Below are 14,390 nucleotides of genomic sequence, written 5' to 3' on the forward strand. Positions count from 1 at the left end.
TTTTGATACTGCTGGTACCTACCTTGAGCCCACTAACGATACCTTTCTGCCTAAAGGATTTGGCTAAGACACGATGGGTCGACCTACACTCTATAAATAAATATCCAAGTCAAGATTTCAGACAATAATAGTCTCTCAAATACACATGAAGTGAATTCAATATGGTCATGATTTATACAATTAGAAATGTTATAAATAAGTTGTAAATGAAGTGAATTTAATATGGTCATGATTTATACAATTAGAAATGTTATAAATAAGTTGTAAGAATGACTCCCACTTTATAAAACTCTTTTTACTTGAAACATGTATAATTAAACGCATATATAATCAAGTAACATATAATATGTAACATGCAAACACATATAGATAGAAAATATGACGTCATAATATGACATGTGCTCAAAGTAATTATATGGCTTGTACAGATTGATTATTATTCCAAAAAATGTTTCCATACCTAAATTGATGGTCAAAGTGTCAAACTACACATGAAAAATTAACCATGAACTTATCATTAGGCTAAAGGGATTGGAGGTGTCAAGAGAGGTGTTAAGAAAAATGCTAAAGGTGTTACATCACTCCCTACCTTATGCCAAGGAGGGTACTAAGAAAGAGATACCATGGGTGTAGCGATAGGAGAGAGAGGAGAGAGAAAGCATGAATGTGTGTTGTGATTGGTTGATTTGTATTTCTTTATATATTTTAATTTTTTTTCTCCACAATTAAACCTATTAAATTGTCACACTTCCACTCCCTACCTTTTTTGTGTTAGACATGCTAAGCCTATGTGTCATAAAAAAAACTAAAAAAATCCTATGTGGCAACATGCTAAGAGTGTTACCACTTATCTTAACTCTCTATTCTAATAAATAAGTAGTTTTAATATTCTTTTGTCAAGTGCCACTTTAATACAACTCCTCATTAATATCATTTCATGTGTTATGTAGATATATTGAGAAACTCATTTCAAAATTTAAATTTATATTTTCTAATTATAAGTTCAATTTGAAGTTATAATAACTTCAAAATTTTGATATATCTTTTAATTAATAATTTATTTAAAATTATTTATTTAAAACAATTGATTACTAATTATAAATTTTTATTATAAAAATTTAATTAATTTTATAACCATAGTTCTTATAGATTATAAACTAGTTAAATAACATGTTACTTACAATTGAATCAACACCATTGATCCCTTAATTACTCTTATATGTGTGGTAACTTGTGGGAACATATTGATATCAACCAATCCGCTAGTCCGCTATACTTTCTAGTTCAGGCCTTATTCACTTTTAGTCCTTCCAAGCCCAAAATCAAATCCAGTTACTTTAGCCCACGATCGGATCCAGCCCACCCAAACACTTCAACTTCTTAATGCACCATTTGATCCGCTTCCATTCAGACATTCTTCAAATATGTAATCTACACAATACACATAAGAAACAGCTAAATCACAATTATTTTATTAAATATAGTTGACATCCAAGGTAGACGTTGAAAAAAAATTATAAATAAGAAATATATATTTCAATAATATCATGAAAATTCAATTTTCTGTATTGCAAATATTAGACTTTTATTTGTCTTCATATTTTGAAAATTTTATAATGACCTAAAACTAAAAGTTACTTTATTTACGTTAAAACAACCCAACAAAATAAAATTATTAATAGTTATATGCAAATGGTTTGTAATTCTATTAAGTTACATGTTGACGAAAATACTTCAAAACTCAACGTTTTAACAACATTAAATAAAAATTACACACACTTTAAATGTAATTTACGTTGTATTTAGAACTCGTATTTCGTAAACGATGAAGGGACTCCTTTTTCCTCTTTAAGAAGGTTCAATTTTCGACACCTCTGTTTTTTTCCCTTCTCTAACACCTTTTTGATTCCTCCATACTCTTCAATACGTGATTCCAATTCAAACTTTCCGCATATAACCCTCTGATTCACTGATTGCAGTTCAGTCAAGCAACATTCAGTTTTGCAGAATCAGATAACCATTTAAGACAGTTATTGTTTGCTTCATCGAGATTTCAACTCAGATTTTGAAGCAAATTATGGAAAAGATGCAGCAAGTGAGTTCAATTTTTGCATCCGGGTCTAGAGGAATTCACAGACATTTCTCCGAGACAATTTGGCAGCCATTAATGGCTACTTCTACATCCTCTGTTCGAATCCTTTTCTTTTCTGTTTGCTTGTTCATCGGTTTGTTCATTTCCACTCACGTCTTTGATACAACAATGCACAGTTCACCTTCTTCCCTTTCTCCATTTCCAGAAAAACTCAGCGACAAAATCGAATTCCCACTCAATTGCTCTCTCGGAAATCTCACTCAAACTTGCCCTAATGATTATTACCCAAAAGGATTTCAGAATTTGAAAAATGTATCAGAATCCACACACATATGCCCTGAATTCTTCCGTTGGATTCATGAAGATCTAAGGCCATGGGCAGAAACAGGGATAACGAAAGAGATGGTGGAAAAGGGTAGAGAAACAGCAACTTTCCGTTTAGTGATAGTTAACAGAAGAGCTTACGTTGAGAAATATAAGCAGCCATATCAAACAAGAGACGTTTTCACTATTTGGGGCTTCTTACAGTTGCTAAGAAGGTACCCCGGGCAGCTGCCCGATTTGGATCTTATGTTTGACTGCTTTGACTGGCCTCTCATTCACAAGAAAGACTATCATGAAGTTGCTCCACCACCATTGTTTCGTTATTGTGGTGATGATGACACTTTGGACATTGTTTTTCCCGATTGGTCCTTTTGGGGTTGGTAAGTTTTTAAGCTGTGACATTACATTTGAATCATTAGGACCATTTATTAAGGATTAGTTGAAAAGGGTATTGCTAAATTTGATGATAAAATCTTTTCTTGTAGGGCCGAAATCAATATAAAACCATGGGAGTCATTGTTGAAAGATCTTGACGAGGGAAACAAAAGGACAAAGTGGGTCGATAGAGACCCGTATGCTTATTGGAAGGGGAATCCGTGGGTTGCAGAACACCGAAAAGATCTTCTTAAATGTAATGTTTCAGATACGGAGGATTGGAATGCACGTATTTATATCCAAGATTGGATACATGAAGAACAACATGGTTTTAAGCAATCGAATTTGGCCAACCAATGTATCCATAGGCAAGAATCAATGTTTTTGTTCTTGGTGTCGTTTAATTTTCATGAACTTGTTTTTAAATTTGTTTTGTGTAGATTTAAGATATATATCGAGGGATCTGCATGGTCAGTTAGTGAGAAATACATTCTTGCATGTGACTCGATGACTTTAATGATGAAACCTCATTACTATGATTTCTTCACAAGAGGGTTAACGCCCGTTCAACATTATTGGCCTGTTAGCATGGATGATAAGTGTAAATCGATCAAGTTTGCAGTAGATTGGGGGAACAATCACACGAAAAAGGTATTATACTTGTTTGAGCAGTACGAATGTGAGAATACATAAATGAAGTGTTGAGTTTAAGATTGGACATTATCTTTTTTTTTGATATGAGACATTGTAATTTACGATTTGTTGAATATTGTTTGTATATACATGATAGGTGCAAAAAATTGGAAGGGCGGCGAGTAGTTTTATTCAAGAAGATTTGAAGATGGATCATGTATACGATTACATGTTCCATCTTTTGACTGGGTATTCAAAGCTTTTGAAGTATAAACCAACTGTCCCCGATAATGCAGTTGAACTTTGTTCGGAGACAATGGCGTGCACTTCGGAAGGGCTTGCTAAGCAATTCATGGAGGAGTCTATTATGAAAGGCCCAACAGAGATGGGCCCATGCACCATGCAGACTCCGTATGATCCTCAAACGCTTAATTCTATACTAGAAAGAAAAGATAATTTAGTTAAACAAGTTGAGAAGTGGGAAAAAGAGTACTTTGAAAAACAAACTAATTAAGGGTAGGGTGAATATTTATATTTTGGAACACATTTTTTTTGTTATGATTTAGTCCATAATAGAATAGAATACTTGTTATTGTGTTAAACATATAATGCTATAAGTTACTTACACTTTTGAGCATCTTGATAACACACCATTTTTGTTAAGGAACTTTCAACTGGATTTTATACAAAACTAAACGACAAATAATTTGATCAAACTGATTTTTAGTTCAAAAACAAATTGCACAAAATTCTACGAAATTCATTCATCCAATTAAACAAAGACTAGATCATCAAACAGTCAACATCCATCTGCACATCAAACATAGAAATATTAAGAACCCTAATCTGTTCATGCGAAAACATCACTTAACTCATAGATTGCGAATTTGAATTCAAATCAGTTATGATTACCAGAAATCAAGATGCTCACAATCTTATAACTCAAGAAAGCATCGATGCATGCATATTGTACCTGATCCAGAGTCAGCCATTCATTATCCCAATCACTCATCGTAACACTCTTCAGCTTGATCAACTCCTTCCCAAGAACCCTACTCATCAACCCTTTTAACCCTGTATTCCGAAGATTCCTCATACCATACTCCTCCGTTGCCAATGCTCCAATGTCAGTCGTATTCGCAACCTCTAGGTTCCAGTTCTCCATAAGCTTCTCTACATCGTTCTTGATCACGACATCGACGAATGTGTAGGCGGGGTTGCGGAGGAAGTTTCTGAGCGATTGAGGCATTCTAGGCGAGAAGAGGAGTTGAAAAATCATACAACGACGCCCCATACACAATTGGAGGGTGGCCATAAGGTTTTGGTGGTTCTAATTGCGGTTAGGACGCCACTCAACATCGAGGCCGACGATTAGGGAGTGGCAACGACGACGGTGTTTGCGTTTGTTTTCGGATATCCACATGTCGACGGAGTGTGGTGTTTCGGTTAGTAAAGTTAAAATGTTGTCTTCGAAGAATGTGATCTCATAGTGGTCATACTCGTGGGTATCGTTGGGGATGATATGCTCGTAATGGATAATCGACATCTCCATGGCTATGGCTTCTGTGGGGGAGCATGATTTTGGGAGAGATTGAGAGACGGTTTATAAGATTGGAGAAATTAAATATCCTCTTACTTTTTGTTTTTACATGTCTTCCTACCCAATAAAATGTTGACATGTGTAACATTTAATGAAATTTAATGATATTTTAGGATACTATATGACACATGTCACCATTTAAATAGTTAGGAGGATTGGTAGGAACAAATGATAATAGGATATTAAATTTCTCTAAGAATTGGAATTGAAAGTGGATTTTATTTTATGTTGAAAATGTAAGTTTGTGGTTTTCTTCTAACAATTTGATACATTTCTTTTTTGCCTTAATGGTCCATTAAAACTCCAAGTTGTACAAGTTATAATTTATAAAAAAAACAAAAGACAATGAACTATTGATTTATTTGTATCATTACCATTTGTTAACATGTATATAGAATCTTCCATGTAATTAGCTTTTCTTAGTTTAGCATCTAATGATCTTATCTAAAGAATTTGATTGTTTTTTCATTGAACTATGGAAGGGTATAAAATATACATATACAAGAGAGTTTCCTTAGGCACCAAAGAAAGAACTAGATGGATAACACCTAAAGAGGATATATACTAAAAATAAAGGAACGGCTAAGGATTTCCTTTATGTTCTATTCTTTTTGTAAAATATCCATCTCAAATAAAAGATTATGATATATATATCAAAGCTCATGTTTAAAGATGACAAAAAATAACTTGTATTCTACAAAGAATCCAATATAGGCAACGCCACCCTTTTACCATTAGTATTGTTTGTATTTACATGACATGCGTAAAAAATTTGGATGGCCTGCGAGAAGAAGATCTGAAGATGGTCTTATATGTATATGACTACACAACCGAACGTTGGAAACTATGGTTTTGATGTGTTTTGTTTTTGATGTATGTTTGGTGTTTTTTTGTTGTTATGTTCTTCTCCTTTGGGTTACTAACATAGATAACATCATCGCGAGTGCCCACGTAAGACGTGACAATAAAATAAAATACCATGCAATTGAATGACTACGAACAAGTGTCCAAGAATCCATCAAATTGATCTTAAATTCAAAAGCAAACAGGTAATGTAATTCATCTGGACCAAAGTTTTTGACATGTATTCAACCAAACACTCAACATCCACCAAAAAATAAAACAAAAAATATATATTAAAAAACCCTAATCTTTTCCTATGAAAGAGTACCTAGCTTAGATCATAGATTGTGAATCAAATTCCATTCAGCTCGCATTCCCAGAAATCAAGATCCTTCCGATCTTGTAACTCAAGAAAGCATCGATGCATGCATATTGTATCTGCTCCGCAGCCAGCCTTTCATCATCCCATCTGCTCATCGTCACATCCTCGGGCTTCATCAACTCCTTCCCGAGGACCTTTCTCGTCAACCGTTTCAACCCTGCATTCCGAAGATTCCTCATACCATACTCCTCCGCCGCCAAAGCCCCGATGTCAACAGTATTCGCAACCTCCAGGTTCCAGTGCTCCTTAAGCTTCTCGACGTCTTTATCGATTCCAACGCCGGTAAATGTGTAGGAGGGATTACGGAGGAAGTTTCTGAGCGACTGAGGCATTGTAGGAGAGAAGAGGATCTGAAAAATCAGGCACTGGCCTCCTACGCACAGTTGGAGGGTCGCCACCGGGTTTTCGTGATTCCGAATGAGGTTAGGTCGCCACTCAACATCGAGGCCGACGATGAGGCAGTGGAGACGACGGCGGTGTTTGTGTTCGATTTGGGATATCCATGTGTCGACGAAGGATGGTGTTTTTGTGACAAGAGTTAAAACGGTGTCTGTGAAGAATGTCACCTCGTAGTGTTCGTGGGTATCAGTGGGGATATCATGCTGGAAATATCTAATCGATGTCGCCATGGCTATGGCTTATATGTTGAGGAGCGTGATTTTGGGGGAGATATATAGAGTTGAATTGGAACCGGATTTGACATTTTTTTCCTTTTTTTTAAAAGGAAACTTTACTTAATCAACGCACAATCTTCCGTGCGTTTATGGCGGTTTGTTGTTTTCTTGTCAATATATTCACTTTATACCCTTATAGATATAGTTGTTTTGCATTAAAAGTCCATTAACGTCGAAGTTTCATAAACAGAATCTAACTATCCTTTGTTAACGTTATGTTCATTTGAATTTAACTATCCTTTGTTAACGTTATGTTGTTCGTTTTGTGTGAAATGAGGGAAGTGAGGTCATGTTTTGTTGCAATCGCATGTGTACGGTTTTAAAAGTCTCCTATGATATGATAGTTGTTGTTGAAAAGTTATGTTTGTAAAAGGAAAAATGTTATATGAAAAAGTTTTCGGAGTGAAAAAGAAATCATGTTTTTTGTTTATGTATCTGACTGACTATACTGAATAATAAAAAATAACCATATTATCCTATTGTTTTATAGATGAATGAAGTTGCTAAATAATTATAAAAAAACATACAAATTGTCATACAAAATCAAAATTATACAATAATCATTTAAAAATTCAAATATAAATCATCAAACAAAAATTTATTAAACACAAATCAAATAAATCCAAATAGAATGTCGATTAGATTCTTTTTAGTTTATTGTTTTTCAAGTTGATGTTACGTTGTTATTCTTTCTAACCATTTTTTATAACTCAACGTGTGATTCTTGAACCAGTTTATGTCCGATAATTGTGAGATTGATTAGATTTTTTTAAAATAAATTAGGGTGGTGATGGTGTTGTAAAAAAATTAACCCAATATAAATGAATTAAAAATTGATTACAAGAAATTAATAATTCAATAAACTAATATTTATCAATATAAAAATATTATATATTATAAATAATATTTATTAATATATATTAATCTAGTGAAAAAGTAATAATACAATAAAAAATATTTAAAAAATAATATTTAAAAAATAATAATAATCCAAGAAAGAAAGAGACGAGGTTAGGGAGACAATTGTCTTTCCGACCCATTCAACCAGACATATATAGTTTTTTGGCTTTCTAGAAAAGAAATATCTTACTAGGAAATACTCATATTTTTGTGCAAATCAAACAGTCTTTCCGGTTCACTCGGCCAGAAAGATCTCTTTAGACCTAGAAAGATGTCTATCAAACGGGGACTTAGTTTTTATTTATGTAGTTGCATACCAAATGGCCAATGGTTTAACGGTAAATAGTGACTCTTTCATATGAGAGGTCATGAGTTCAAGTCTTGGTGTATATATTGATGATCATTTAGGAATTCGTTGGTTTGTTTGTCATTTAAAAAAATTACGTAGTTTTATAAGTTTTATTTATAATTTATATTAAATTAATTTAATTTTATTTAATTAAAGCACCTAGGTGCGGTAACGTCTGCGTTTCTGGCTAAGCATTATTATAATGATGTAATAGGTAGGGTCAACAATTGTAACCTATGTTGAAGTAACGAAGAAGAATTATTTGAGTATTATTTGATTTATATGCAACATATGTGATTATAACGATATAATAAAATAATAATAATAATAATAATAATAATAATAATAATAATCGTAAAAAAAATAATAGATAAACCAAATATCTATGAAGAAAGTTGAAGTAATCGTAACAAGGATTCCGGAGATATAAGGAACGCGGAAATCTAACTTATAACAAAGAAACTATGACCCGTCAAAATTGTGCGACTAAACTGGCACGGCGTTGCGCATCGTAAAAGTGAATTTTTGATAAGCTACTTTTTAGCCTTAGTGATCTAAAAGAAAGTCGTAGTATATGTTAAGCCGAGAGTGTGCTTATAGAGAACATCCAAATCTGACTTCGTTTGAGGAATTGTGATTTTTCTAAGATTGTGCATAGCAGTATACAACTCGGAAATCGAATTCTAGATCGATCGATTATTAGTCGGCGCAACCTAAGCGAGAATTGAAGATCTCGTTAATAGGAGCTCAACGATATAAAGACAGTCGAAAATTGAGCTTGTATGCGAAAGATATAGAAGAAAACTTAGTCCCTACTCTTTAAGTGTGGCGAATTCGATACAAATTTGAAAATTTGAGATATAATGAGAATTAGTCGATGGAATCTAAATAAAAGTTGTAGCACACGTAATCCCCTAGAAAGACAGGTCGAATTCCGCATCGACCTAATACCAGGAGCCATACCAATTGCCAAATCACCTACAGGTTAGCTCCCGCCGAAATGCAAGAGCTATCCAGTCAACTAAGTAAGTTGTTGAGCAAGGGATTCATCCGACCAAGCTTCTCACCTTGGGGAGCTCCGGTCTTGTTTGTCAAGAAAAAGGACGGATCGTTTAGAATGTGCATCAATTATAGGGAACTAAATAAGCTTACCATCAAAAATCGATACCCACTTCCACGAATCGACAATCTATTTGACTAGCTTCAAAGAGCTAGTTATTTCTAAATAATATATCTCAGATCAGGTTATCATCAACTCCGATTTCGGGAAGAGGATATTCCAAAAACTGCTTTTGGAACACAATACGGTCATTATGAATTTGTCGTGATGCCCTTTGGTCTGACAAATGCCCGCGCTTCATTTATGGACCTCATGAATCGAGTCTGTCGCCCATTCCTGGATAAATTAGTGATTGTCTTCATCGACGATATTCTCATTTATTCTCGAAGCGAAGAAGAGCATGGTCAACATCTCCGTCAAATCTTGGAAACCCTAAGAACTGAAAGACTTTACGCAAAGCTTTCAAAGTGCGAATTATGGATCCGCAGTGTAAACTTTTTGGGTCATGTAGTCATCATGGAAGGGATTCATGTAGATCCTTCCAAGATAAAGGCCATTGAAGGTTGGGCTATCCCAATAACGCGAACAGAAATCAGTCAATTCTTGGGTCTCGCAGGCTACTACCGGAGGTTTATCCAGAATTTCTCTAAGATAGCCAAACCCCTTACCACGCTGACACAAAAGGGTGAGTCTTTCAACTGGACGGAAAAGCAAGAAGTCGCCTTCCAAACCCTAAAACAAGCCCTTTGTAGCGCATCAGTACCATCCTTACCAGAGGGAACCAAAGATTTCGTGGTCTACTGCGATGCTTCGAACCAAGGGTTAGGCTGTGTCCTCATGCAGCGTGGAAAGGTGATAGCTTTTGCACCCAGACAACTAAAAACGCACGAAGTAAATAACACCACTCATGATCTCGAGCTGGGAGCTGTGGTCTTCTCCCTAAAGATTTGGAGGCACTATCTCTACGGTACAAAGTGCACCATTTTCACCAACCACAAAAGTCTCCAGCACATTCTGAATCACAAAGAGTTAAACATGAGGCAGCGAAGATGGGTTGAGCTGCTAAATGATTACGATTGCGAGATCAAGTACCACCCGAGTAAGGCTAACGTGGTAGCCGATGCCTTGCAGAAAAAAGAATATCTAGGTCGTCGGGAGAAAACCTTAACAATAACAATCCAATTCCACCTAACCTCTCAACTCAAGAAAGCCCAAACAGATGCATTAGAGCAGGAGAACGCCGCAAATGAAATGTTGTGTGGGATGGACAAGAACTTCGAAGTCAAGGAGGACGGAGCTTACTATTTCATGAACATAATCTGGGTCCCTAAATTTGGGGGATTTAGAGGAATGATCATGGATGAATCTCACAAGACGTGATATTTCATCCATCCAGGTTCAGATAAGATATACATGGACATAAAACAACATTATTGGTGGCCAAATATGAAGGCGGATATCGCCACTTACATGGGCAAGTGTCTCACTTGCGCCAAAGTGAAAGCGGAATACCAAAAGCCCTCGGGACTATTGCAACAGCTAGCGATACCCGAGTGGAAATGAGAAATGATTACTATGGACTTCATGACCAAATTACCAAAGACAGCAGACAGATTGGATGCTATCTGGGTAATCGTCGATAGGTTAACAAATTCGCTCATTTCTCACCAATAAAAGAATCCTACAAGATGGAAAAGCTGACGCGAATCTACATCAAGGAGATCGTAAGACTTCATGGAGTACCGGTGTCTGTTATCTCGGATCGAGATAGTAGGTTTACCTCGAGGTTTTGGCAGTCACTTCAGAAGACAATGGGAACGCAATTGGACATGAGTACTGCTTATCAGTTATCACCCTCTAACCGATGGCCAAAGTGAAGGAACCATACAAACACTTGAGGACATGTTGCGAGCTTGTGTGATTGATTTAGGCAAGTCATGGGATGACCACTTACCCTTCGTCGAATTCTCATACAACAACAGTTATCACACGAGCATCAAGGTTGCTCCTTTCGAGGCTCTTTATGGTCGCAAATGCAGATCGCCTCTATGTTCGGATGAGGTGGGTGACACTCAACTAGCATTCCGATTGTGAAGGTTCGATGGAACGCAAAGCATGGATCGGAATTCACATGGGAACGCAAAGACCAGATGAAGCAGAAGTACCATCACTTATTCTCTCGTTCTTAAGTTCTTTCAAAAAGAATTTTGGGACAAAATTCCCTCTAACGGGGGGATGATGTCACAACTAGCATTTTAACTACGAAATTCTATTGTCATGTAAACATTCATCTAGTGTAATGACTTGTACTCTAAGTGAATATCATGCCCTATGCTCACTCACTACATCTCTTATAGTCAACTATGTGTTGAAAACCCTAGAAATCCCGGTTCAAGTTCAATATGGACTAGGAATCTCTTATTGGGCCAATAAACTTTCAACTTGACTATGATGGGCCTAGAAACTCTAATTGGGTTTTAATTGGACCCACATTCATAAAACTTAACATTTTGGGCTATGTGGCCCTAAAAATATTCCGTTTACCCTAATGGGCCTTGTTGGGTTATAAATGATTTAATTAGATCTAATGGGCCATAAACTCATTCCTTTATACAATATTGGGTCGTGGACCTCCTTAAGAGCCTAATGGGCCAAGAACTAATTATTTGGGCCACATAGGATCATGACCAAGCATGTAAGGCCCAAGCTACTCATCATTTCCTCTCTTTTTAGCCTATCTCGGCCCAACTATGCAAAAAAAAGGAAGAGAAAATGATTAATTAACCTAATGCATGACACCTCATTTTTGTTTAGGAGATAACCAAGCTTATTACACACCAGTAACAAGGCATTCTCATATCTCCATGCAACATCACCTCAAATCTCTCTCTTTCCCCCCTCTTCTTATCTCCGGCCGAGACTCCCACCACCCCACATCCATTTCTCATTTCAAGCACTTTCAAAACTCTCTCAAAAGAACTCCTCCTTCTTCCTCTAAATTCTCGAGACTTGTGGTAATCTCCAAGAAGTTTTGTACTAAGGTTATCATCTTTGGTAAGTTCATACTTGGATCTATGGTTTAGTTTCTTGATTACTTCAAAAATCTCTTCTTAACTCATACCATTTCATGATCTTGCTTCTTAGAACCCATCTAGGTCCAAAAACTTCTCAAGGAGCTTGCTAGGGCCGAGAATCACATCATCTTCTTCCATTTCTTCTTCAAACCGAGAACCACAAAGCAAAGTGAGTTCATACCCCCTTGTTTTCGATTTTATCTTGTTTTGTGGGAGGATACAAGTCCTTATGTGTTATATCTATGTATTTGTGCATGTTATGTGTGTATTTCTTGGTTTAAGTTGTGCTTATTTGATGAAACACTATATATCTTGAAAATTCTAACCAAAAGTTGCGATATGTGTAACTAAAACACTTCAAACAACATAATATGAAGTTAGATGGGTTTAACATGTGAAGATCCATAAGAAGTTAAACAAAAATCTTGAAAAAGGGCCATTTTTGGACAAATAAACAAAAATATGAGATTTTATGTCACTTTCGGTTTTACAAGGACTAAAAGAGTCACTTTTATACAAAAATGAGTTACTATGATATTTTTAGGGGTAAAAAGGGACCAAAAATGTAAATTTTTGAACATTGGGCCATAAAAATGGGCTTTTCGGTTTTAGTGGGCCAAAAATGTAAAAAAAAAAATTCTCGATTTCAAGGAGTAAATCATTATTTGACTCAAGTTTGAGTCCAAAAATGTAAACCTACGGGTTCATGGGTTAAAAATGATTTTTTTTCAAAGTTTGGGCCAAAAACGTAATTCCTATGAAAAGTGAGATAATAATGTAAATTTTTATAATCATGGGCCAAAAATGTCATATTTATAAAACTTTAGTCAAATTTGTCATGTTATCTAAAAATGGGCTAAAATGCAAATCCTTACAACAATGGGCCGAAAATAACATTTATTATATATTTTGGGTCAAAAGTGTCAATCTCTATAAAGATGGGCCAAAAATAACATTTTATATACATTTGGTCCATAAATGTAAATTTCGAAACAATGGGCCTAATATATCTATTACATGTTCATTTGGGCCTTAGTGGCTCACATACATGTTTGTTGGGCCTAATATGTTTATTTCATGTTTATGGGGCCTTAGTGACCCATATACATGCTTTTGGGCTCAAATTAAGCCTTTCATGTTAATTGGGCCTTAGTGGCCCGTATGCATGCTAATTAGGCCTGAGTTATTCGATATATGTTATTGGGCCTTGGTGGCCCATATACCTGTTACTGGGTCTCGTAGATTCGGATACATACTTTTGATTTGAAAACTTAAAACATATACGTAAAACATTATACATCGTAAGACAATATACTTGTAATACATTGCTCGTGAACAAGTTGAGGATCTAGTGAGACTTGTCGGTTGACACCTTTGAGTGTATGATGTAGCCTGTAATTATAATCAGAGTCGCCTGGAGGGAGAGCGGGAGTTTGTGTATAGATCTATACGAGGTGACACCCCACACCTGAGCTGTTCGCTACAGCTAAACTAGGCCAGTCTAGGGTGACAAACCTTACCTTCGACAAACCGGCGTTTGATAAGCCATGACAGGCGAATTAGTCTTTATTAAGCATGGTTGTAATGACTCACATAAAGATCAATACCATCATAATACTATGGAATACAAATACAAATCGGGGCGACACAAAGCGTACACACACTAATACCTGGTCTTAGGGTTCTAAGAGTACATTACTTTTATAATTAGAAAATATCAGATTTTCTGGGGAAAATATATATTTACACACCACCTTCAATTTACAACAGAAACAAATAGGATTTTTGGGAACTTATTCTTACATATTTTCTACAATGGAAACCACACATGCATTAATACTTGATTTGATACATCATTTTCAAACTCTTTTGCAGAAAATATCGGATTTTCTGGTGTTTTACAATCGATACAAATTTTTTCATTAAATTACACTAATGAACTCACCAACATTGTTATGTTGACCGTTTTTCAAAATAACTTGTATTCTCAGGAACTCGTTAAGCGGAAGAATCAACAAGAATATGGATTTTGTTTTGTGTACTGTTAAACATCGTACTATGAATGTTATGGTCATGTAATTTAA

At 35.5% G+C, this 14,390-nt stretch overlaps 3 protein-coding genes across 3 annotated transcripts; 1 reads left to right on the forward strand and 2 right to left on the reverse strand.

Annotated features, from left to right (window-relative positions):
• The first annotated feature begins 1,832 nt into the window (after positions 1-1,832).
• Positions 1,833-3,938, forward strand: LOC145073769 (uncharacterized). The gene is made up of 4 exons (XM_079020262.1): positions 1,833-2,796; positions 2,902-3,159; positions 3,232-3,442; positions 3,582-3,938. Exons 1-4 carry the CDS (start codon positions 2,078-2,080, stop codon positions 3,936-3,938), a joined length of 1,545 nt encoding a protein of 514 aa, XP_078876388.1. The 5' UTR covers positions 1,833-2,077.
• A 269-nt stretch (positions 3,939-4,207) lies between these two features.
• On the reverse strand, positions 4,208-4,673 carry LOC145075839 (uncharacterized). Its single transcript, XM_079021933.1, has 2 exons — positions 4,398-4,673; positions 4,208-4,270 (listed from the first exon to the last, which is right to left on the reverse strand). The coding sequence occupies exons 1-2, from the start codon at positions 4,671-4,673 to the stop codon at positions 4,208-4,210; spliced, it is 339 nt and encodes a 112-aa protein (XP_078878059.1).
• A 1,162-nt stretch (positions 4,674-5,835) lies between these two features.
• LOC145074132 (3'-5' exonuclease-like) lies at positions 5,836-7,125 on the reverse strand. The gene has a single exon (XM_079020547.1). The coding sequence runs from the start codon at positions 6,876-6,878 to the stop codon at positions 6,231-6,233; it is 648 nt and encodes a 215-aa protein (XP_078876673.1). The 5' UTR covers positions 6,879-7,125; the 3' UTR covers positions 5,836-6,230.
• Positions 7,126-14,390: the final 7,265 nt, after the last annotated feature.

This window comes from Lactuca serriola, chromosome 9, assembly GCF_051521515.1.
Source record: "Lactuca serriola cultivar US96UC23 chromosome 9, Lser_US96UC23_V15, whole genome shotgun sequence".
Lineage (NCBI taxonomy): Eukaryota > Viridiplantae > Streptophyta > Magnoliopsida > Asterales > Asteraceae > Lactuca > Lactuca serriola.

What these genes read in the sequence shown, in the direction of transcription:
- LOC145073769 (XM_079020262.1), top strand. Translation starts at nt 2,078, where the DNA reads ATGGAAAAGATGCAGCAAGTGAGTTCAATTTTTGCATCCGGGTCTAGA. An exon ending in GATTGGTCCTTTTGGGGTTG is followed by an intron (nt 2,797 to 2,901) that starts GTAAGTTTTTAA and finishes CTTTTCTTGTAG; the next exon opens with GGCCGAAATCAATATAAAAC. An exon ending in GGAACAATCACACGAAAAAG is followed by an intron (nt 3,443 to 3,581) that starts GTATTATACTTG and finishes TATACATGATAG; the next exon opens with GTGCAAAAAATTGGAAGGGC.
- LOC145074132 (XM_079020547.1), bottom strand. Translation starts at nt 6,878, where the DNA reads ATGGCGACATCGATTAGATATTTCCAGCATGATATCCCCACTGATACC.
- LOC145075839 (XM_079021933.1), bottom strand. Translation starts at nt 4,673, where the DNA reads ATGCCTCAATCGCTCAGAAACTTCCTCCGCAACCCCGCCTACACATTC. An exon ending in AATGGCTGACTCTGGATCAG is followed by an intron (nt 4,271 to 4,397) that starts GTACAATATGCA and finishes TCGCATGAACAG; the next exon opens with ATTAGGGTTCTTAATATTTC.